General features: G+C 48.1%; 2 protein-coding genes and 1 long non-coding RNA gene across 5 annotated transcripts; 1 reads left to right on the top strand and 2 right to left on the bottom strand.

The window, feature by feature from the left end:
- Positions 1–244: 244 nt before the first annotated feature.
- On the bottom strand, positions 245–2,305 carry LOC115779969 (uncharacterized). Its single transcript, XM_030728875.1, has one exon. It carries the CDS (start codon positions 2,303–2,305, stop codon positions 245–247), a length of 2,061 nt encoding a protein of 686 aa, XP_030584735.1.
- A 10,993-nt stretch (positions 2,306–13,298) lies between these two features.
- Positions 13,299–16,923, bottom strand: LOC115779838 (trichohyalin-like). The gene is given in 1 exon segment (XM_030728696.1): positions 13,299–16,923. A coding segment is annotated over 1 exon segment (3,174 nt). The 5' UTR covers positions 16,757–16,923; the 3' UTR covers positions 13,299–13,582.
- A 407-nt stretch (positions 16,924–17,330) lies between these two features.
- LOC115779840 (uncharacterized) lies at positions 17,331–23,495 on the top strand. Of its 3 annotated transcripts, none has more exons than XR_004019948.1 (4): positions 17,331–17,401; positions 20,637–20,878; positions 22,059–22,331; positions 22,815–23,495. It is a non-coding gene; the product is annotated as an uncharacterized LOC115779840 (long non-coding RNA). The 3 variants fall into 3 exon arrangements; XR_004019949.1 differs by having other exon boundaries at positions 17,387–17,401; positions 20,624–20,878; XR_004019947.1 differs by lacking the exon at positions 17,331–17,401 and having other exon boundaries at positions 18,950–20,878.
- Positions 23,496–25,112: the final 1,617 nt, after the last annotated feature.

Genomic DNA, 25,112 nt, shown 5'->3' with positions numbered 1-25,112 from the left:
AACCCCATGTGGAAGGCAGCAATGGCAGCCAAGTACACTTTAACTGTGGAAAAGGCTTTTTGCTTGTCAATCAAGTCTTGTAGGAATGACAGAATCAGGCCAACTGGACACTGAAAGGGAATGTGACCCTTCTCGTGGCACCAGTCCTCAAACACCCTCCACTTACTGTTGTACAGAGACCTGGTGGAGGATGCCCTAGCATTCTGAATAGTGTTAATCACCCCCTGGGGAAGATTCACCATGCTTAGATTAACCCACTCACGGGCCAGGCCCAAAGTGCCAGGCGCTCTGGATGTGGGTGGAAAATCGACCCCCGTGCCTGGGACAGCATATCCCTGCGCAACGGGAGTTGCCACGGCTGCCCGCACAGAAGCTGATATATCTCCGCTAGCCAGTGCATTGTCGGCCAGAGCGGAGCTATCAGAATCATTGTGTGGCGATGTTCCCTCACTCTGGACAGAGTGGGAGGTATTAACGCCAGAGGAGGAAAAGCATACAGGAGCACGGGTGGCCAAACATGCGCGAGCGCGTCCACACCGAGAGGCGCGCTCTGATCGCGCAAGGAGAAAAAACGCGGACACTGCGCGTTTTCTTCTGAAGCAAAAAGATCCACTGAAGCCTGGCTGTAGCGCAGCCACAGCTGTTCTACAATGGCCGGATGCAGGGCCCAGTCGCCGTATAGCGGAGCGCCTCTGGATAGCAGATCCGCTCCCAGATTTAGAGAGCCTGCGATGTGCGTGGCCCTCAGAGACAGGAGACGTTTGCTGCTCCACAGGATCAGTCTGCGTGCCAGTATGTGCAACTGGCGTGAATGCAGTCCCCCTTGACGGTTGATATAAGCGACCGTCGTTGTATTGTCGGTCCTTACAAGGACGTGATGTCCCTGTAGGAACGGGAGAAAGCGCCTGAGGGTGAGAAACACCGCCAGAAGCTCCAGACAATTTATGTGGGATCGTTGGAGAGTCCAGAGACCTCTCACAGATCGCCCTTCGTGGACACCGCCCCAACCGGACAGGCTCGCGTCTGTGGTGACCACTTTCCCACACTGAACAGTGCCCATGGGTACCCCCTGAGTCAGAAAATCCGGATGTCGCCAACGGCGTAAAGCCATTGCGCAATCCACTGTTACTGTAACTCTCCGCGCGCCATGACGCACGGGGCTCAGTCTGAGTGAAGCTACCCAGCGCTGAAAATCCCTCATATGCAGCCGGCCGAGTCGCACTACAAGGATGGCTGAAGCCATCAGTCCCAGTAGGAGAAGGCACAACCTGAAGCGGACCAGTTTGTGTAGACGAAAAAGAGCGAGGCACGCTCTGAACGCCTTCACTCTCTCGGCTGACAGGCTGGCTGTGAAGGAGATCGAGTCCAGAGATAAACCCAGAAATATTATATGTTGTGCCGGAGACAACACACTCTTTTCTGTGTTTATTATGAAACCCAGATCGGTTAGATGCTTCACGACGACACACGTCTGTGTCGCAGCTTCCTGCTCCGATCGCGCTAGAAGGAGCCAGTCGTCTAGATATGTAGCCAGACGAATGCCCTGCTGCCTGAGCGGCGCTATCGCTGCTTCGGTGCAGCGTACAAACACCCGGGGGCTCAGGGACAGGCCGAAGGGCAGCACTCTGTACTCGTAACAGATGCCCCGAAAAGCAAACCTCAGATACCTCCTGTGTGGAGGGTAAATGGGAATGTGAAAATATGCGTCCTTTAGGTCGACAGAAGTGAACCAGTCGCCCTGGCGCACCAAACGTACCAGAGATGCATGAGTCAGCATCCTGAACTTGTATTTTCTGAGAAATTCGTTCAGAGCCCGCAAATCCAGGATAGGGCGAAGTCCGCGCCCTCCCCGCTTGGGGACCAGGAAATACCTGGAGTAAAAGCCGCTTCGACTCTGATCGGGGGGCACTATACATATCGCTCTCTTTTCTAACAGCGAGTGTATTTCCTCCTGTAGAATGCGAGCAGACTCTCCCCGTGCTTGGGAATGTATTATGCCCAAGAAACGAGGGGGAGTAACGGCAAACTGAAGCCTGTAGCCCCGTGATACTGTTTTCAGTACCCAGGATGAAGTTGTGAGCTCCGCCCATCTCTCTCTCCTCCGAGATAGAGAAGTGGCAACTTCTTGTGTTTCGTTCGCTGGGGGGGCCCCTAAAACTTGTGTTAGGAGGCCATCTTGCGGTGGGGTACCGTGGTGACAATAGGTTAACACTGCGCATGCGCGGGGTGTTAAACTTTTCACAGCGTCGGTTATGGCACTCTTCCTGAGGGGAAGTGCAGCCCCCTCCCGAGGCAGCAGTGCCATTGTGCTGTTTTCTTGTTTTGACTGCGCCCTCGACAGTAAGTCTGGATGCTGCAGTGGAACATGCTTTATTAAATAACAAGAGTGTGTGTTTCTGCGACTCAGGAGAGGGGCAGGGTCTGCTGCTCCCGAAACAAAGTCTCCTTTCCTCGTGGCCTGTGCGTGTCCGCTCTGAGGGGGCATAACGCGCAGCGACGAGGGGTCGATGGGGCGGGGGTACCCCTGCGACACACTCTGGAACATAGCAGGTGGGGCTGGTGAACAGGGAACTTCCAGCTTCTTCACCTGTGGGAAGTGAGCAGCCTGTCAGGCTGCCTTCTTCTTCTTCCTGGCCTGAGGATCGAGGGGCTGCGCTGGTCGTCCTGGCGGAGCTGCTGTCGGGCCATTCCGTGGCCAGCCTGCCCCCGTCTGCTGCCTCGGTGGGGGTACGGAGGGCGGCTGGGGCTTCGTACGTTTTGGGATTCTGAACTGAGGGGGTGGCCGAGGGACAGCCTGTGCAAAGGTCTGTCGCGGGGCCGGAGGAGGCATCGGCTCGGTTTTCCGAGGGAGGCAAAGTTTAAGAGCTTCGTCCTCCCTCTTCTTTGCCTCACATCTCTGCTGCATGGAAGCCAGAGCAGTTCCGAAAATGCCATCAGGCACGATCGGCATGTCAAGGATGTCCTCCTTTTCCCTCTCTGATAGGTCTGTCAGGTTGAGCCATCTGGCGCGTTCCTGCAACACCATCATTCCCATAGATTTCCCTGTGGCTTGGACTGCACAGCGCTGCACGCGGAGGCAAATGTCCGTAATCACAGTGATCTCTTCCCACACACTCGGGTCGGGCCTAGTCGTCATATCCTCGCACAGCTCTGCCTGATAAGCAGCGAGCATGGAGGAGACATTCAGCGCCCTAGCAGCCAAGGCCGCCGCCTTGTAGGCCCTTTCAGTCATGACGGACTGAAAACGGTCCGCCTTTGACGGGAGTGTGGGGTTCCTGGAGGATGCCGCTGCTCGCCGCGGATGGAGGTGGGCTGCAACTAACGGCTCCATAGGGGGCATGCGGAGTAAGCCGCGCTTCTCCATGCCCTCAAAATCCAAGGAAGAAGCCCCTTGTATTGGGCTTCTGCTGCTGAACGGGCGGTCCTTCCACGAGACCGCTATCTCTTCCAACAGCTCCGGGAAGACTGGGAGTAACTGCTTCGCCGCCCTGGTGGCCTGGGGCAATTTCTTCCCCTCGTAACGTGATCTGGTGGTCTCCATTACGACGTCGGGCCACGGAATGTTCAGCCTGGAAGCAGCGCGTTTGCACACATTCTGCAAATCCATGCTGGGAGCGGGGGATGCTGATGCGCTGTCCTCGCCCCGGGAGGTGGCTGCAGTGTTAGGCTTGACAGCCTGAGGGAAGGGAACGAAAATTTCATCTTCGTCCACCTCATCGTCGGATACGAGGAGCTCTGAGGTGTCCTCATCATCATCCTCATAATCCAACTCTAGCACGTCTTCCAACGGCGGAGCCGTCGCGGCTAGGTCCAGCTGTGAGCCCCAGCTGGTGCCAGCGCGCGGTTCGGCTTCCGCAATTTCTTCCTTGTCACCACCATCTGCCGCGGTCCCGGCTGTGGGCAAGGAAGGATCTGCTCCCGACAGGCTAGCTTGGCGCGCTAGCCGTCGACGGAGACTCTTCATGGTGAACCGGGCACAGTGCACGGATGAACCGGGGGCTTCGAGCGCAAGCTGGGCATGTTCCAGCCCGAGGCAGCAAGAGCAGACCTGGTGTGCATCTTTGCTCGAGATTTTGTTGCCGCAAACGCAGAGTCGAGCCCCGGAGTCTCCGCTTCCTCTGGTGTGAGGGAATGGCGGGTTCATCTTCGTTAGCTGGGGTGCCAACTATGATGACAGCAAAAGAGAGAACGGTGTTGGCTGGCGTGCCAAACCGTAATTAACCGCCTTACCGGAGGGTAGGTGGTAAAACGCCCTGGTCTATGGTGAAGACTCACGGGGAGAGGCGAGCAAAAGAAGGCAGCTAGCGCCCGGCGACGGAGAAGTAAGCTGACACTCCTGTCTGTGGACAGTTCAACTAGCTAGCCTATTTGCTCCTGAGATATGCTCCGAAGCGAGAAGAGGTTTTTGAATAATGACTATGTTGTAGCGCAAGCTACTTAAAGGTGGGTGGCTCCGCCTGACATGGTCATCGCGATCACCAGCCAATCAGGATTGGCGTAATGAGATAAATGCTTCTGAGGAATACGCAGGGAGGCGCATCCCATAGTGAGACATCGAAACGAATGCTAGGAATGAGAACCAACTTCAGCTTCGTGTTTCTGTGAAACAGACGCCGAAGCCGCCGTGACGCTAGCTCGACTTTTTCTTCGAAACAGCCTAACTAAACACCAGCAATAATTTGTACGTAAACAACATGTGAGTAAAAGTGTCAAAGGTTGTGTCAACAAGTTGTATCACGTTCAAAATTGTGAGCAATGTGCACATGATGTCATGTGAGAAAACTGAACCGCCCCACCTGATCCAGCCAAGCCTGCCGTCTCTGCACTTCTCTTCCTCTCCCGTCCTGTCCAGCATCTGTAGCTGTAGTTCACTGAAAATGATGTCATCCCTCCATCCTTGGAGAAGCAGGTGCTACCAATTGGACCTTGCTCACGCTGACAGCTCATCTAATCCTCCGATATCTGCTCAAGCAGCAGGAGGCTAATCAGCTAAGCTAGCTCGCTAATCAGCGTCTAGAGAAGCTAATGTGGAAGCTAACAGGCTAGCCAGGCAGGCAGCTGGAAAACTGGGTCAAAGAAAAAGCTCAGGTAAAAGATAAGGAGCTCGTAATAAGGAGCCGTTAGCTCTCGGTTAACAGACAGTTTTCAGACACGGTACCTTTCCGAAATCAGGGGGCCGAGAGCGAGGGATTAGCTGGCTTGAGGAGCTGGTCGCTGCTAGCGGAGCCGCTAGCTGGATGGTCCTTGGATCCAGCTGTTTTTTCCCTCCTGTCGCCTCTCTGTCTTGAAAAGCACAAAGACTTTGACATATGGGCAGCACAGAGCGCAGGAAACGAGGCGAGGGCTCACTCTGAGCACATTTAGCTGGCAGAAAGGACAGGCTGCAATTTAGCTCGGATTTTTAACCCAAACGTGCTGGTTTGGGTTTCACATTGTAGGGATTGTTAGAAAGACTAAGGGCTGCAGCCGACAGTTCGCGCATGCGCCCAGATCACACACGACGTACTTGGTACGTTCCCCTTTTCCTTTCAAGTGCAGACAGACACAGACGCCATTAGGAGCACTCATCGCCGACTCGCCAGACAATCCAGCCTCGCAGTGCCTGTGACTGCAGAGCTGCTCACCTTGTAGCAGATGCGAGATTGTGTGTCACTGATGATCCACCACAAGTTGCATCTGTGATCCCTACATGCTGAGCTCTGTGTATAGCCGTGCTGCATGATCCTTATTAAAGTTTCGCCAACATCCAGACTCTCGAGGTGTTCTTACCGACACACCGGGGCGGTCCCATGATACTCCGGCCCAGCCCTTACAGTCCATAAACAGTCACTCGTCTAAACAGCGGTCCTTCGAGCCGGATTTCGTGAGGCTGCCTTGGATTTACGCCTATGTGATGCAGCCTCCTCGACCTGGTGAGGAGCTTCCTGCAGCTTCTACACGCCCTAAGCGTCAGTCTCACCTGCCTGCTTACCTGAGAGATTATGAGGTCCGAGCAGCAGGTTGGGAACCGATAGAGCCACCCCCAGCACCACATGCAGCACAGCATACACAGGGTTCAGAGGACTGGACTCCCAACGTGGCCGCGGCAGAAGTGGGAAGGAGGACGGTGCAGGCATCCCGCCCCACCAGCGCCAGCCCTATCAGCCAGTATGCCGAGTCTACAGCGGAGGAGTGGAGCCCCGTGGGGGGACGACGATCCGCCGCGACACCTACACTTGAGGAGAATGCATGGTACCCTTCCCGGTCCAGTGCACAGCTGATCGGTCCCGCTGGGAGCAACCAGACATCTCCTTCTGCCTTCTATAGACCGTGGGAGGGCCCTGATCAGCAGGAGGCACAGTCAGTGCCTCATGATGGACATGTTGGGTTATATAGACAGTCTGTGTCTCATAGTGATAAGTTGCAGTTGAGTGCTTATGATGATGAGAATGTTATTTCCTTCTGTCAGCCCCCCGGTGGTGCCTCCCATGACCCGCAGCCCAAGTCTGCTTGGAAATCGCATGCAGAACCAGTGCTACGACCACAGCCTCTGAGGTTTAGACCGCCTGCGCCTCAGGCTAGTCATTATCCTCAGGGCCCTGGTGAGCACCCCACCTCCGCACGAGAACAAGACCTGATGGACTCCATCAACCGCATGATGCAGGGGCTACAACTCATCAAGGATCAAGCAGAGGGCCGCGTGCTGAGGAATCCACAGGTGGGTCAACAATATCCAGGTGAGCAGCTACACCATGCGCTACCTCCACCCCAGTATCAGCCGAGTGATTATTTTCCTCAGCCATCTTCATTCAGTCAGGCCTACATTCAGGGTTACCTGCACCAACCGGTTCCCGGCTGGACTCCAACCAGACTTGCCAAACCACCGAGCTTAGCTACCCGCAAGCCGTCGAGCGCACCCTCAGGCCCTCAGGTGAGGTATGAGCCACACCCTATGGCGCACGTTGCACCAGTACACCAACCCCCCGCCTTCCTTAGAGAGAGAACGTACCGGGGACCCGTTCCAACCATTCCCGACTTCGCCAAAGGAGACCCTAGTGAATTCACCCGTCTCAAGATCGCTTTGGAGAACCTTCTACCTCCTGACGCCACCGAGCTGTTCTGTTACCAAATTCTCCTGGACCACCTCAAACTAGAGGAGGCTCGCCTTGTAGCTGATGCCTATTTGAATTCATCTACACCTTATTCGGACACGATGGCTGCCTTGACCGACAGATTTGGTCAACCGCATAAGTTGGCCTTGAAGAAGATCGCCACGGTGATGAACGCTCCAGACATCCGACGAGGAGATTCCCAAGCCTTTCAGAAGTTTGCTTTACAAGTGAGAGCCTTGGTGGGAATGCTCCAGACCCTTGGACGTGAAGGCATAGCAGAGCTCCAGTGCGGGTCCCACGTCAAGCGGCTCTTGAGTAAACTTCCCTCTGACCTGCGATCAGAATTTCGGAGATGTACGTTCCGTCGATCAGGAGTGGGTACAATCTCACCGACTTCTCCGATTGGCTGCAATATGAGGCGTGGTGCCAGGATAGTGAGAGCCATGCTAGCTTCCAGGACCCTCGGCCCGAGGGGAAACGGCGCTCGGATCAGCGGCATGACACCAAGAATCCTCGTCCAGCCACGATCTTGCATGGGGTCGAGGTTACTCCTGACCAGCAGCCAGTAGAACCACCCCAGTCGAAACCTGATCCACCAGGTAAGAAAAGGAACAAGCACGCGTACTGCCCATATTGTGAGTGTGAGGATCATTTCCTGAGCCAGTGCGACACCTTTAAGTCCTTTGATAAGGCCCAAGTTATCCAGTGGATAAAGTCTAACCGACGCTGCTGGCGGTGCGGCAGAGCACATCATGCAGCCCAATGTGACCTGAAGAAACTCTGCAGCAAGTGTCAGGGCAAACACCTCCAGATACTACATGAGGTCAACGTTAGGCAGGCAAGGGAGAGGTCCTGTCTGGTCAGCTCGGCTACAGAGACGCTATACCTTGATCGGCCAGCAGAATGCAGCCGGGTCCTCTTGAAGGTTGTCCGGGTTCTTCTTCATTACGAGAACCAGACACTTGATACCTACGCGGTCCTAGATGATGGCTCAGAACGCACAATGATCCTGACTGCAGCAGCACATAAGCTAGGCCTCCAAGGCCACCCAGAATCTTTAGCCCTGCAGACCATCAGACAGGATGTACAAACCCTGGATGGCGCCTCCGTTACCTTCAGAGTTTCATCTACCGTCCAACCCAACCGAACCTTCCAGGTCAAGGATGCCTTCACTGCCGAACGTCTAAGCCTAGCTGATCACACCTATCCTGTGGCTGCACTCAAGAGAAGGTTCAAACACCTCCATGACCTCCCACTCCAAGCCTTCGACAAGGTACGGCCTATGTTGCTCATCGGGGCCGACAACCCTCACTTGATTACACCGGTCGAACCGGTGCGTCTAGGTCCCCCCGGTGGTCCTGCGGCCATAAAGACCAGGCTTGGTTGGACTCTCCAGGGGCCGGCTCAGATGGCAGAGCTCCAGCTATCACCTCAGCAGTGTTTATTCATGTCGCTCAGTCCTCGAGAAGCAGAACTGCTGAGGAATGTAGAGAAGCTCTGGCAGCTCGACCTCTTACCATCGAGGAGCGAGAAGCAGGTGACACGATCACGAGAAGACCAACAAGCCATTGATCTCCTGGAGTCCAAAACACAGCGCGTTGAGGTTCATGGTACCTCCCGGTATGCGACCCCTCTACTTCGGAGGAAAACCTTTCCGTCCTTCCAGGCCCCCATGGAGGCAGTAATGCCAAGGCTTAGGAGCTTGGAGAAACGCCTATTACAAGATCCCACGAGTGCAGCTGCTTATGAAGCCGAGATTGCGAAGCTGGAGGCCGCTGGTACAGTTGCTAAAGTAGTCAGGCCAGATATCTCATCCAGTGGAGAAAGCTGGTACATCCCACACCACCTGGTGCAACACAATGGGAAAAATCGAGTCGTATTCGACTGTTCCTTTCGATACAAGGGCCTCAGTCTAAATGAGTACCTGATACCTGGCCCTGCCTTGAGCCCTTCCTTACTAGGCGTCCTTCTGCGGTTCAGAGAACACTGTGTCGGTGTTAGTGGTGACATCAAGGGCATGTTTCACCAAGTGCGGTTACTACCAGAAGATAGGCCCCTTCTGCGCTTCCTTTGGCGCAACATGCGGAGAGAGAACCCACCGGAAGTCTACGAGTGGCAGGTGCTGCCCTTCGGTACCACGTGCAGCCCCTGCTGTGCCACCTATGCCCTGCAGAGGCATGTCTTTGACTACAGCAAGCCTGGAAGCACAGAGCGCTTCTCAATAGAGAAAGGCTTCTACGTGGACAATTGCCTCCAGAGCGTGCCATCCACACAAGAGGCCATACAACTGATCAACAACCTTAGAGACCTTCTCCAAAGTGGAGGGTTTGAGATCCGGCAGTGGGCGAGCAACGTGCCGGGCGTCATCAGCCACCTCCCGGCCGAGGCCAGGTCAGAGAAGCTAGAGCTATGGCTAACATGTGATAAGTTGGAAGCGCGCGAGTCCACCTTAGGACTGTGCTGGCAGTGTGACGCGGACACCTTCAGTTACAAGCACAGGCCTATCACCTATGACACGGTGACCATGCGGAACATCTACCGAGTGCTCGCCAGTCAGTACGACCCACTCGGATTCTTGCTACCCTACACCACAAGGGCAAAGGTCCTGGTCCAGCAGCTATGGGACCGGCGGAGGGACTGGGATGACCCCAGTCTCCCAGCAGAGCTTCTGACCGCCTGGCGCACCTGGGAACGTGAACTCGAACACCTACCTCACATACAACTGCCTCGATGTTACACACCGGCAGAGATGGACCACGCTGCAACCAGGAGAGACATCCACATATTTTGTGATGCCTCTGAGAAAGCGTATGGAGCGGTCGCTTACTTGCGGTCTGAAGATCCCAAAGGGAGGATCTGCATTGCGTTCCTTCTTGCACGCTCAAGAGTTGCCCCTCGGAAGCAACTTTCCATGCCCCGACTCGAACTATGTGCAGCAGTCACAGGAGCACAGTTGGCCAAGCTACTAAGGAATGAGCTCACCCTTGAGATTCGCCACTGTGTGCTTTGGAGTGACTCCACCACTGTCCTTACATGGCTATATTCAGAGTTGTGTCGTTTCAAAGTGTTCGTAGGCACCCGGGTAGCAGAGATACAGGAGCTTACGGACCTCCAGTCCTGGCGATACATTGATTCCCCACGGAATCCGGCAGATGACCTCACAAAGGGGAAGTCCCTGCAACACCTAGGGGAACCAAGCCGGTGGAGTCAGGGACCCAAATTTCTGCAGTTATCCCCGGAAGAGTGGCCAACCCTTCCTTTGCAGCATTCCTCCGAGTCTGGAGACACTACTGAACTCAGACGTTCGGCTTTCTGTGGTCTGAGTAGCACCACTGATCCGCCGAGTATGGACTGGTCCCTATTCAAGACTTGGAAGGAGTTGATGGAAACACTAGCGCAGGAGCTTCACGGGGCGGCTGGGCTGTCAGGGCCACCTACAGCTAGTACATACCAGGATGCCGAATTCTTTGCTTTCCAGAGGGCGCAGCAAGAGAGCTTTGCAGATGACTATGACCTCCTCAAGGCAGGGAAGCCCGTAGCATCCAATAGTCGTCTCCTTTGCCTTGCTCCGGAGTTCGACACAACGCATGCAGTCGTTAGAGTGGGTGGACGACTCCGTAGAGGGGAAGGATTAGATCCAGCTGCAGTACACCCCATTGTACTTGACCCTAGTCACCCGACCACCAAATTACTCATCCAGGAGTATGACACCAAACTGTGCCACCCTGGGCCCGAACGAGTCTTCGCGGAGTTAAGACGCAGGGTGTGGATCCTAAGGGGGCGTGAGGCCGTAAAGCGTTGCCAGCAGGTGTGTGTCGAGTGCCGTCGATGGAGATCCCAACCTGCTGTACAACGGATGGCTGACCTACCACCGCCAAGGCTTAGATTGTTTAAGCCAGCGTTCTACTCCTGTGGTATTGACTGCTTCGGACCGCTCCTGGCGAAGGTTGGCCGAAGAACGGAGAAACGATGGTGTATACTCTTTAAGTGCCTCACCACCAGAGCGGTACACCTAGAGGTGTTACCTTCACTTGACTGTGACTCCTTCTTGATGGCTCTCCGGAGGTTTTTAGCTCGGCGAGGCAAGCCAGCAGAGTTGTACTCGGACCAAGGAACCAATTTCCGAGGAGGTGAGCGGGAGCTGAGGGACACCTTTTCCAGCCTATGTCCTGACCTCCAGCAGCAGTTAGCCACACAGCAGATTGCGTTCCACTTCAATCCACCAGCGGCACCTCACTTCGGCGGAGCATGGGAGCGCGAGATCCGGTCAGTAAAGTCTGCCCTGTACACCACTCTGGGTGCTCAGACTGTGAGCGACGAAGTTCTCAGAACCATCTTAATAGAGATTGAATCCATACTCAACTCTAAGCCGCTAGGTTACGTTTCGGCCGATGTAGCAGACGTTGACCCCGTCACGCCCAATTACCTGCTGATGGGGCGGCCAGACAGCTCCCTGCCCCAGGTAGTCTATCCGCAATCCGAGCTCCTTGGACGTCGGAGGTGGAGGCACTCTCAGGTGCTGGCATACAGGTTCTGGACGGCATTCGTAAAGAACTACTTACCTGGTCTGCAGCTACGGAACAAGTGGAGGACCACTACCCCAGACATGATGGTTGGAGCCGTAGTCATGGTAGTAGACCCACAGGTGCCTCGATCGGTTTGGAGAATCGGAAAGGTGGTGAAAGTATTCCCAGGCCCAGATGGTCATGTCAGGACGGCCGAGATACAGATCGAGGACAAGATATACACCAGGCCAATCACTCGTCTCATCATTCTGCCTAAGATGCCGGAGGAGGAGGTCAATGGGCCGTGAGCAGGGAGGCTCACTTCAGTCTTTCTAGGGAGCACATTTGGCATCAAATGTGGGGGCGGCAGTGTTAGAAAGACTAAGGGCTGCAGCCGACAGTTCGCGCATGCGCCCAGATCACACACGACGTACTTGGTACGTTCCCCTTTTCCTTTCAAGTGCAGACAGACACAGACGCCATTAGGAGCACTCATCGCCGACTCGCCAGACAATCCAGCCTCGCAGTGCCTGTGACTGCAGAGCTGCTCACCTTGTAGCAGATGCGAGATTGTGTGTCACTGATGATCCACCACAAGTTGCATCTGTGATCCCTACATGCTGAGCTCTGTGTATAGCCGTGCTGCATGATCCTTATTAAAGTTTCGCCAACATCCAGACTCTCGAGGTGTTCTTACCGACACACCGGGGCGGTCCCATGATACTCCGGCCCAGCCCTTACAGTCCATAAACAGTCACTCGTCTAAACAGGGATATTCATGATATATGCCACATATCTTATGTACGTTTACTTCCCTGAGAAATTTGTCTGGAAAGTAACATAACTGATTAAAAATACAGAAGCTTATAATGTTTTGTGTCATCATGAACTTTGTATTCTGACTGTACACTGATGAAGACTAAACAATGATAGAAATGGAGACTTCGAGGTCACCCTGTTGTTGAAATTCTGTTTCCCACATTCTGTTTTGTAAATGATGTAACCAAGACTGATATGCTGTGACTATATGAAACTGTAAGTTGAATTAGAATGGGCCAGTACTTCACGCCATCTCACACGAGTATGACATGCAGTCTGACCCAGATATCGGAACTGCTTGAAATGGCTTAATTAAATTTAATAACTGCACTCCTTATTCTGATTGTCTAGTGTCATTCCTGTTTAACAAATGAACACGCAGAAACCTAAAGGCTTAAACAGCAGAGACACACACTCTTATTATTTAAATTCCTTCAACATCAGACATGAGAGGTTTGGAGGGTTTGACTGGCATGTGATGACTGCATTCTTTTTAGTGTCATTCTGTGAAAGCCAGCTCAACACACCTGACTTCAACCTTTAGATAAGTTATATTCATTTTAATCCAACATTTAGTAATGGTCCAAACCAGTATGAGTGTAATCTATAATTCTGGTCATTCTCATAAGGATCAGCATAATCATTTTCAAACTATAAAAATGCTTGTTGGTCACCACAAATTTTATACAACTTTCATATTTGTGTGGTAAGCATTTAGTCTAGCTTTGCACAAAGGGGAAAAAGTAGACATCCACAAATAACTGTTTTAGATGGCATATGATTGCCTTTATTATTATATATATAATATTACATGTAATATTATTATTATTATTACCCTACCTCCTTAGCCTGTATTCTCAAAGATGAATAAACAGGTTGGGGATGATAGGGTAAGAAAAAGAGGGAGAGAGAAGAGAAACCCCCAACATTCCCCGATGAGCAAGCACGAGGCAACAGTGGAGAGGAAAAACTCCCTGTAGACAGGAAGAAACCTCTGACAGAACCAGGCTCAGGGACGGGCAGTCATCTGTCGAAACCGGTTTGGGGGTTTGAAAGGAAAAGAAAAGAAGGGAGATAGAAGAGGGAGGGGAGGAAGAAGAAAGGGATGAAGAGGATGGAGGAAGATGAGGCTAGTTTTGCGCAGGTAGCCCTGAAGAAGCAGCAGAGTTATAACGGGTAAACACAATTTTGTCTGTGCCACGCTGAAGAATCAGTAGATTTATTCCAGAAAAACCAGAAGGGCTTCTTTTTCTTTTTCTGGCAACGTTCTTGCAGATCCTCGTTCTCTAATCTAAGGTTTTCCAGTTCACTCATATTTTCTGCATTCTTATTCTCAAGGTTCTTGCACTTTTTCTCACGTTCTTCTAATTCTTTCTGCATTTCTGCATGCTTTTCTTTCAGTTTTTTATATTCCTTTTTCAGTTTTTTAAGTTCCTTATCCCTGAAGTCCCTAATGCTTTGAAGTTTTTGTTGCAGGTTCTTTTCCATTTCAGTGTTTCTGTGCTGAATTTTGTTTTGCAGTTCTGAATTTTCTATCGTCTTTTCTGTGATTTTCCAGTGCATCTCTTTCTCCACTTTTACACGCTTCAATCGCAAACCTTCCTTTTCTATCTCTGTGTCCTGAAGTTTGCGCTGCAACTCCTTGTGTTTATCTTCCTGTTCTTTCTTCTCTTTAAGCATTTGTTGATTTTCTTTCTCTTTGACCTGAAGTTTCACTTTCAGGTCACAGAGCTCGCCCTTCAACTCCTTGTGTTTATCTTCCTGTTCTTTCTTCTCTTTAAGCATTTCTTCCTTTTCTATCTCTGTGTCCTGAAGTTTGCGCTGCAACTCCTTGTGTTTAGCTTCCTGTTCTTTCTTCTCTTTAAGCATTTCTTCCTTTTCTATCTCTGTGTCCTGAAGTTTGCGCTGCAACTCCTTGTGTTTATCTTCCTGTTCTTTCTTCTCTTTAAGCATTTGTTGATTTTCTTTCTCTGTGACCTGAAGTTTCACTTTCAGGTCACAGAGCTCGCCCTTCAACTCCTTGTGTTTAGCTTCCTGTTCTTTCTTCTCTTTAAGCATTTCTTCCTTTTCTATCTCTGTGTCCTGAAGTTTGCGCTGCAACTCCTTGTGTTTATCTTCCTGTTCTTTCTTCTCTTTAAGCATTTGTTGATTTTCTTTCTCTTTGACCTGAAGTTTCACTTTCAGGTCACAGAGCTTGCCCTTCAACTCCTTGTGTTTAGCTTCCTGTTCTTTCTTCTCTTTAAGCATTTGTTGATTTTCTTTCTCTTTGACCTGAAGTTTAACTTTCAGGTCACAGAGCTTGCCCTTCAACTCCTTGTGTTTAGCTTCCTGTTCTTTCTTCTCTTTAAGCATTTGTTGATTTTCTATCTCTGTGTCCTGAAGTTTTACTTCCAGGTCATAGAGCTCGCCCTTCAACTCCTTGTGTTTATCTTCCTGTTCTTTCTTCTCTTTAAGCATTTGTTGATTTTCTTTCTCTGTGTCCTGAAGTTTTACTTCCAGGTCATAGAGCTCGCCCTTCAACTCCTTGTGTTTAGCTTCCTGTTCTTTCTTCTCTTTAAGCATTTGTTGATTTTCTATCTCTGTGTCCTGAAGTTTTACTTCCAGGTCATAGAGCTCGCCCTTCAACTCCTTGTGTTTAGCTTACTGGTCTTTCTTCTCTTTAAGCATTTGTTGATTTTCTATCTCTGTGTCCTGAAGTTTTACTTCCAGGTCATAGAGCTCGCCCTTCAACTCCTTGTGTTTAGCTTCCTGTTCTTTCTTCTCTTTAAGCATTTGTTGATTTTCTTTCTCTTTGACCTGAAGTTTCACTTTCAGGTCACAGAGCTCGCCCTTCAACTCCTTGTGTTTAGCTTCCTGTTCGTTCTTCTCTTTAAGCATTTGTTGATTTTCTGTCTTTGTGCCCTGAAGTTTCACTTTCAGGTCACAGAGCTCGCCCTTCAACTCCTTGTGTTTATCTTCCTGTTCTTTCTTCTCTTTAAGCATTTGTTGATTTTCTTTCTCTTTGACCTGAAGTTTCACGTCCAGGTCATGGAGCTCGCTCTGCAACTCCTTGTGTTTATCTTCCTGTTCTTCCTTCTCTTTAAGCATTTGTTGATTTTCTTTCTCTTCTACCAGAAGTTTCACTTCCAGGTCATGGAGCTCGCTCTGCAACTCCTTGTGTTCATCTTCCTGTTCGTTCTTCTCTTTAAGCATTTGTTCATTTTCTTTCTCTTTGACCTGAAGGTTCACTTTCAGTTCATGAAGCTTGCCCTGCAACTCTGTTTGTTTAGTATCCTGTTCTTTCTTCTCTTTAAGCGTTTCTTCATTTTTTAGCTTGGCTTCATTAAGCATTGCTTCCAAGCTTTGTTTTTTTTTCTGGGTGTTGTGAAGTTCGGACATCGCCGCTGTGAGATGCTCTTCCTGAAAACGGAACTTCCTCCGCATAGACTCTTGCCATACATTTCTCTCTTCTTCCTCTTTTTTAAGCGTTGCTTCATGTTTTAGCTGTTCATTATCAAGCTTCACTAGCAAACCTGCATTTTCTTTCTCTTTGTCCTGAAGTTTTCTCTGCACACGTCTGTGTGTAGCTTCCAGGTCATGGAGTTTGCGCTGCACCTCTGTGCATTTAGCTTCCTGTTGTTTAAGCATTTCTTCATTTTTTTGCTTGTCTTCAAGCAATTTTTGCAAACCTTCATTTTTTTTCTCAGTGTCGTGAAGTTTGTGCTGCACCTCTTTAAGAGTTTCTTCCAGGTCATGGAGTTTGCTCTGCACCTCTGTGTGTTTAGCTTCCTGTTGTTTAAGCGTTTTTTCATTTTTTTGCTTGTCTTCATCAAGCAATTTTTGCAAACCTTCATTTTTTTTCTCAGTGGCGTGAAGTTTGTGCTGCACCTCTTTAAGAATTTCTTCCTGGTGATTGAGTTTAGCTTCCTGTTGTTCCTTCTCTTTAAGCATTTCTCTATTTTCTTGCTGGGCTGCATGAAGCTTTTCTTGCAAGTTATCATTTCTTTTACAGGCCCAATTATGATCTATCACCTTATCTTTGTATGTCTCTTCCAGGTCACAGATATTGTTCTGCAACTCTCTGTTTATCTTTTCCTGTTCACAGAGCTTGCCCTCTAACTCTCTTCGATTACTGTACTGTTGAATGTTTTCTCTAACACTGTTTTCGTTTTCTATCAGGGTGTCATTAATCTTTGCTAGCATCTCTTTAGTTCCTTTCATTGGTGTATTGAGCTTGGAGAGATTACCTCTCAACGCTTGCATCTTGTGCAGCTGCAAATGTTTATTGTTCTCATACATCCATGTTTTCTCCCTATCATCCTCTTTGCTCTGCAGCTGTTGAACTTCTTGTTTTCTGTTCATTTTTGGTTTATTGTAAATTTCTCTTGACTGTTCAGTGTCAACCTTTGTCTCTCTCTTTTTCTTCTTGTGAAGAATGGCCTCAGACATCTTCAAATGTTTGAATGTTTGAATGCTGTGAACAAATTCACTCCTCGCCTTAAAATGTTCTGCTGAAGTGTGTCTCGTGGTTACTTATAGGTACGCCACCTTCACGGCCCCTGATGGTAACATCAAAGCTTTGATGTTACCATCAGGGGCCGTGAAGGTGACGTAAGATTCTAACGACGGTAAGATTCTAACGACGTAACCAAGGTTACGGTAAACATTGCATTATGAAAATTAGATTGTCACGTGACATGTGTTCATTTTATTGTAAATAAATTTGCAGGGTTTGACCAGTGTTGCTAACTTACAGACTTTGTCGCTAGATTTAGCGGCTTTTCAGACCTGATGTCGGAGACTTTTGGAGAGTTTTGTTAACCTGAAATCCTGCACTATCGCCGTGTTTTCTGTGCATACAGCCTTCGTACAGCGTCTGTTCAGACGCTTTGACATCGCCCGGACCCCCGAGAGTACTTGACTGTTGGTACGTACCATAAGTCACGTGACTTTAATGGGTCTGTTCGTGATGCAGCCGGTGGATCAGCACAGCAGAGCTCCTCTAAGGTAAGAACTGTAAGCCGTTCTGTTAAATATTCTTTATTCATGGCATTACCTGTACAGTAAGGTTATCCTGGTAGGAGATAATTAAGGTTTTATTTATTTTTTTATTCTGAAATGTGAGATTGTGGCAGCGGAGTTAGCTTATAGCACATTAGCTTCTGGCGTATTAGCTAACACAGCGGGAAGTTGTGAGGTTAAAAGGAAAAAAAAAAGCTCCTCCGGGATTTATTTCGGTGGGGAAGGCGAGGAGATTTGGTTAGCTGTCCAGGTAGCTACGAAGCTGAAGTTGGTTTCCGATTGCAGCTTCCGATTCGGGACATCCTATTACCGTATTTTTTTCCTTATGTTTTAAGTTTTCCTTTAATGTACAGCCTCTTATTTTTTTTACGTTATTTTATTTATAGTGTGACACTACAGCATACAGCCTACACAAAGCTTAAACGATGCCTACCTTCATGTAAACACGTAGCAGTTAGCAAGATGACATCTGCGTGTCTCCCCGATCACAGCTTTCGGCCAGTCCAGTGTTTCTGTTTCAGTGATCTGAACACACTGATATCCAGATAAGTGATATACCTTCCACAGAATAGCTGCAGCATCACTACATGATTTCCCTAATCAGCGATACAGGAACAGCTGACTGTCTCCACCGCTCCACTTTCCCTTAGCGCTTAGCATGGGTCATGCTAAGCGCTTAGCTTCGCCGATGCGCTGGCTCGGCTCTACAGCTGCATTAAGGAAAACGTCGACTTGTTTGTTCAGCATTACTTTATTGATTTTATTACTTTGAAGGTAATCTGGTGCTCTTATCCACGGGTTTCTGGAAGAGCACACGTAGGCTGCCATGACAGACTGCTACTTCCGCTGTTCGGTTTTATACCTTCGGTTACCCAAAGTCAGAGCCAGAGTTAATGACAAAATTCGGTTACTTTGTGCTGTAACAGGCGGCTTTATTAGTTGGAACATGAGCTCGGATTCAACTTGTACTGTTGTCGGTTGTCACTACTTAATAGTGTGAATTATTATATCTTTATTTATATTTATAATAACTGCGGCTGCTGTTACACCCAAATTTCCCCTCTGTGGGACAATAAAGGCTGTTTCTTCTACATCAGTCTGTACATTTTTTCAAATTATTTTATTTTGTAAATTTGTTCTTTTCCCCCCAAATTATACTACCCAATTGCACATCCTATTACTGTGTTTTTTCCTTATGTTTTAAGTTTTCCTTTAATGTACAGCCTCTTATTTTTTTAAGTTATTTTATTTATAGTGTGACACTACAGTATACAGCCTACACAAAGCTTTAACAATGCTGCCTTCATGTAAACACGTAGCAGTTAGCAAGATGACAGCTGCGTGTCTCCCCCGATCACAGCCTTTGGCCAGTCCAGTGTTTGTTTCAGTGATCTGAACACTCAGATATCCAGATCAGTGATATACCTTCCACAGAACAGCTGCCGCATCACTACATGATTTCCCTAATCGGTGATACAGGAACAGCTGACTGTCTCCACCACTCCACTTTCCCTTAGCATGACCCATGCCAAGTGCTTAGCTTCGCCGATGCTCTGGCTCGGCTCTACAGCTGCTTTAAGGAAAACTTCGACTTGTTTGTTCTTTGTGTTAATGGGGTCACATTTGTTAGTTTTATTGTCCTTTAGGTTAGTCTCTTTTCCTGTAGGGACATGTAACTGGGGGAGTGTTGGATATTTTTATCATCTGATATTGGTATTTTACTATATCATTTATTAGTACCTATATTAATCTGGATTAATGGTCACATTATATATTATTTGTCACCTATATTGTCCCTCACACACTGGATCACTGCATGCTTTAGGTGAGTGGAAAGGACTGAGGCCTGCTCTGCCCAGGGCCTTGAGTTTTTTCCACTAGTAGAACTGCCCTCATTCATATTTAGAGGCTTACCTTTGTACACAGTGCACTTTTGACACAGCATTGCGAGAGGGAAGGTCAAGTAGCAGGGAGTGTGTGTCCCGAAAAGGGGGGTTGAACTCCCACTAGAGCTACTGTAATAATGTAAGGGAGTACTGAGATAAGACTGCCCAAAAGTGTTTCTAGTAATGTGAAAATATGGACAGAAGGGCGGGGTAGTGCTCCGGTGGGAGGTGTTTTCACGTGGGAAAGTTGTTTGTTTTGGCAGCCCCCAGAGAACAAGTCATGGAGCAATTGCATGAGGATCGAACTAGTATGTTCATAGTGGATTGGGAGCATCCTTCTGTGCCCACTGGCCCTGATAACAGCAGGGGGAGGTGTGAGTTTGAGCAATAAAAGGCGGTGGTAAAGTTGGGAGGGGGGCACTTTTTGCTCTTCCTCTCTCCCCTTTGCAGCGGCTCCAAGGCTCTCACTCCCAGGAGGGTTTTTGCTTTCTTGTCCTCTGTTTAACTCTGGACTTCTACTTCTTCTTTCACCCCATTTTACTCACTGTTTTCACTCATTACTTTCTTCCACTCTTTTGTACTTTACTTCTCCCCTCTTGCTTTTTAACTTCACTCACTAACGGTCCTTTCCTCTCTTTCTACTCTTTTTGTTCCTGCATCTTTTTGTGTGTGTGTGTGTGTGTGTGTGTGTGTGTGTTTCTCAGTCTCAACTATGTTACTGTCTGTGTTTGGTCTTTGTCTGTGTTTTGTGTAACTAAGATGTCTAATAAACAGCCTTCACTGTGTGAACACACCGCTGTGAACATCTCATGATGGATTTCACAGAACTCTCACCATCGGAGGGAAAGAAATACTGCTTGGTTGTGGTTGACATGTTTTCTAAATGGGTTGAAGCTTTTCCAACTAAATCAGCAGACAGCAGTGCAGTCGCCAAAGCTCTGCTGGCAGAGATATTCCCTAGGTGGGGAATCCCAAACAAAATCTCGAGTGACAGTGGTACCCACTTTGTAAACAAAGCGTTGACAGAAGTGAGTGAAGTTCTAGGTTTTCAGCTAAGAACTCACTGCGCATATCACCCCCAGTCGGGAGGGGCAGCAGAGCGTGAAAATGGTCCCTTGAAAAACAAACTGGCCAAATGTTGTGAGGAGACGGTAGCTTTCCAGATGGGTTAAAGCTTTGTCACTAGTACTCATGTACATGCACATGCAAAGAAGAGCAAGAACAAATCTTTCTCTTTATGAGATCCTTTTTTGGGGAGGCCATCCACAACCAAAATCTTACTACAGAGTTGTATGAGCATGATATGTTAACGTACTGTCAGACTTTGTCAAAAGCTGTTTTACAGAACCGGGAGGCCACGAAGGCAGCACTTCCAAGTCCAGCATCCAAACCCCTGCATTCTATACAGCCCGGAGACTGGGTGCTGATTAAAGAGCACAGAAGGAGGTGCTGGAGCGCTCCGAGGTGGCGAGGCCCGTTCTTGGTTTTACTGACTACACACACTGCAGTGCAGGTCGCCGAAAGAGCAGCGTGGGTTCATGCCAGCCACTGCAAACCCTTTCAAGGACAGCCCCAGGTGAGAAGGGAACGACTCAGAACATCGTTGAAGCTGAGAAACACTTCACCTGCACTGTTTTCACCATCATCTTTGTTTCCTTGGCCATTGCCTTGTGGTGGTCTCTTGTGGGAGACCCATGCTGAGGTATTCCACATCAGGAAAGAGAGACACACACCAACGAGAGCACACTTCTCCAGATAGTGAGAGGTGGTTCAGCTATTGTACGGTGGAGACTTGAACAGAGCTGGAAGGGGACATATTGGGAGTAATACAGTGAGACGACTACATATGGACAGTAAAGTGAATTTGTCAACTTTTTGTGAGGCTTTTTCTATTTTGGGTGTTTAGCTTTATGGAAAAGGTGTTTTATGAGTTCATGTCATTTTTTCCTGGGGTACTGGACAGCAGTAGTTGCCTCATTTGAATTGTGCATCTTTTGCATTTTTGTTTAATTAACCAAGAAATGCATTAGAGGCTTACACATGAAACCACATTGTAAAGGCACGAATAGTCATCCTGTGTCATGTTTGTAAGCTTAGCAGGTACTTCAGTTCACCTTCAGTAATGACTTGAGAGCACTCTGAGTTTGGAAATGGTATCTAATGGTGGTAATGGTTTTAGTATTCATTTTGGGGATATGCATAAACTATTCATACTACGGAGTGTGTGACCATGAAGTGACCGGTAGGTTGTAAACACTGTCCAGATGACCATTCCCTTATCTGTAACCTACGCACACCCTTCCTCTCTCAGGATCTTTTCCTGTAGGGACATGTAACTGGGGGAGGATCTCCTCTTCTTTATGGTTGGGTTAAGGAGGGGGAGAACAGGGGGTGTAAAAGGGTATAAGTACACTGTGTTTCTATGTAGAATCAGAATTCACTTACATACTTCTCAGTGTGTGGGCGACTTCTCCTCGTACGAGTAATAAACCATGTAAAGGACTCTTGTCTCTCATTTGATGAATACATTTCCACAACAATCACAAATGCAGTTATTCTCAGTGCAACATCCAAGTGAAAATAAACAATGCATTTCTTCCTGAATGACATTGATTTTTCCAAAAGTGTATACAGTAAATCTTGAATAATCAGCATATTGTATTCTTTGTAAATATGAATACTACACTATAGTCATTTGCCATGTAATCCAGTTATTGGAAAAGATTGCAGCAAATTTGTCTCATTTCTTCTTCCAGCAGCTGCAGAAGATCAAATATTGAGCTTACTGGAGTACATTAAACACCAACAAGACCAATTAACCACCAAAGTAAACTATCTGACCAACACGCTGAACTCAGCTGTCCAGAAAGAGGAATACCTGACCCTGTACAGTTTCCATGAGGCAAGAAGTATCACATGGAACATTCTTTCCCGCATGTTCCACAGTGACGTTGGACAGAAGACAAATTGGACGGGGACCAATGGAAAGGAAAGTTTCTCCCAGATGGCATCAAAAACCGTACTCTTGAGTAAGTAATTGTAACAGATTTTGCAAATGATTTGATTGTCATGGTTTAATGAAGCACAAATCTGTTAACTCTGAGAGTTGTATCGTATCATTTCATTGATAATGTGTTGACAGCCAGTTATGGGCTTTGGAGGACAGTTTTCAGGTGTACCTTTATTCCACTCACTGATCACAGCACTCTTTCAAATGAAACACTCCTCTGTGGTACATAGTTGGATACCCGGACATGGCTGCATTGATTGGCAATCACTGATGCTGTTAAAAATTAAAGATGAGTTGGACATTTTTGGAGTTTTTTCCCCACTATGGCCAAAGCTTACAATCAACATGTAATACACTTGCTGGCCACTTTATTAGGTACACAGTGCCAGGTGGAGCCCCCTTTTGCCTTCTGAACTGCCTTAATTCTTCATGGCATAGATTCAACAAGCTGCTGGAAAGATTTCAAAGCTTTCATATAACATATACCTTTGTGTGTGAATAGATGCAGTAAGAAAGACCCACGTGTCCCATGCTGCCACAGAAGAGGAGATTCGGAAACACGCCATATGATGGTTCAGTCTGGCAGCAGACAGAGGAAGAAGGCGACGTCCTCCTGTTACCGTCCCGAATCAACTCTGAGGGCTTAAGTTTATCTGTACTGTTGTTCCAAAAATGGTTATCTTTTGTCTGTTGATGTTTTAATGATGTACAGTAATGAATCAATGCATCACCTGCTTAATGAATTTTAATGGGATGTGATAGTTTTTCCTTTCTTTGACATTTTACTTGTGCAAGTGGACACATCGGGGGCAGAGTCATTTTGCTATCTGAGTATGGATTTACTGAGCTGGCTGAGATCCTGCTGACTGAAGGATGAAGTTTGTTCTTTCAGTCTGTTTACATGTTTATCTTCCACAGGAGGAAGCACTGTGGTGAAGTCTGCTTCACTGCACACTGGCTTTTTAAAGAATCAGTCAGCCTTTTGCTGTTTTTGCTCTGGATCTTTTCTGTTTACATTTTAATAGCACAGCTGCGAGTCTTTTGTTACGCAGGGAAAAAAAGCATTAATATATTTGAGGAGCACTATTATTTAAATGTGCCAGTGGTTTATTTTTGAGCAATTTCTCTGTACATCTACAGCTGAATGTTAATAAAAGTGTCTGTGTGACATCTGGGACATGTAGCTTTGACTCTGAAGTGCCTTTTTGTTTATACCTTTGGGAAGAAAAAAATATCAAGATATAGTTCGTATGTCGCCATTCAGCTAAAAAATGTTGAGACATTATTTTGTCCATATTCCCCAGCCCTAGTAGTTGTAAACATATTTAGGGTGTTTTTCTTCACTTTTTGTCTCTCCAAAGATGTTACTCCTCTCTCCTACAGCCTCGATTGCAACTACATGCAAATAACCAATTATGCAAATTAGGTGATGACATCATATAACGACCTCTAGGACAGCCAATAGCTACTTTCCTTGCTGAGGAGTTGGCAGCAGTGGGTTTGACTGATTCTTTCTCCTTGGCTGCCACCTATTTTTGGTTTTGTGTGTATTTTTGCTGCTCTTCACCTGATTTATTTGCCCACACACACACACACACACACACACACAATTCAATCTTGGCGGCTAGAGTGAGAGCTCCAACTGTCACAGTGGGGGAATTCAAATTTTTCATCTTAAAATCTTTCTCTCTCAGCTGCTGCTGTGTCCAGTGTTCCCTCTACAGCCATCATTTTACCCTCAAAATGTAGAGCCTGTGATACACAGGTGCTGCTCATAAAATCAGAATGTCATGAAAAAGTTGGTTTATTTCAGTCATTCCATTCAAAAAGTGAAACTTGTATATTCATTACACACAGACTGATATATTTCAAATGTTTATTTCTTTTAATTTTGATGATTATAACTGACAACTAATGAAAACCCTGAATTCAGTGTCTCAGAAAATTAGAATATTACTTAAGACCAATACAAAAAAAAGGACTTTTAGAAATGTTGGCCAACTGAAAGTATGAACATGAAAAGTATTAGCATGTACTGCACTCAGTACTTCGTTGGGGCTCCTTTTGCCTGGATTACTGCAGCGGTGCGGCGTGGCATGGAGTCCATCAGTCTGAGGCACTGCTCAGGAGTTATGAGAGCCCAGGTTGTTCTGATAGTGGCCTTCAGCTCTTCTGAATTGTTGGGTCTGGTGTATCACATTTTCCTCTTCACAGTAGCCCATAGATTTTCTATGGGGTTAAAGGTCAGGTGAGTTTGCAGGCCAATGAAGAACTGGCAGCAAAAAAATCACCTGACAAAAACTACATAACACCCTCTGGTTATTATTGGCTCTGAACAACCCATTTCATAGCCTATTAACTGGCTGCGTCTGGTCCGCCGGCCGAATGAAGTGCATTTATATGGCAGGCTAGACCCGCCCATTTTGACTGACACCTCATTCGGCCAATCATGTTAAGAAATGGGTTTCCCAGAGCCAATAATACTCAGAGGGCGTCACGTAGCTTTGTCAGGTGATTTGGTGCAGCCAGTTACATGATTGGCCGAATGACGTGTCAATAAAAATGGGAGGGTCTAGCCTGCCATATAAAAGGGACTACAAACGGCCCGTCACCGGGCCCTTGCCAGTTAAGGGGCTACAGCAGGTACTGGTAGCTTTGGCACTGTGTGCAGGTGCCAAGCCCTGCTGGAAAACGAAATCTGCATCTCCATAAAGTTGGTCAGCAGCAGGAAGCATGAAGTGCTCTAAAACTTCCTGGTAGACGGCCGCGTTGACCTTAGACCTCGGAAAACAAAGATGAC

This window comes from Archocentrus centrarchus, chromosome 5 (assembly GCF_007364275.1).
Source record: "Archocentrus centrarchus isolate MPI-CPG fArcCen1 chromosome 5, fArcCen1, whole genome shotgun sequence".
NCBI classification, from domain to species: domain Eukaryota; kingdom Metazoa; phylum Chordata; class Actinopteri; order Cichliformes; family Cichlidae; genus Archocentrus; species Archocentrus centrarchus.
The sequence above is the reverse complement of the archived record's forward strand: the minus strand, read 5'-3'. Positions and strand labels throughout refer to the sequence as shown.

What these genes read in the sequence shown, in the direction of transcription:
- LOC115779969 (XM_030728875.1), bottom strand. Translation starts at nt 2,305, where the DNA reads ATGGCACTGCTGCCTCGGGAGGGGGCTGCACTTCCCCTCAGGAAGAGT.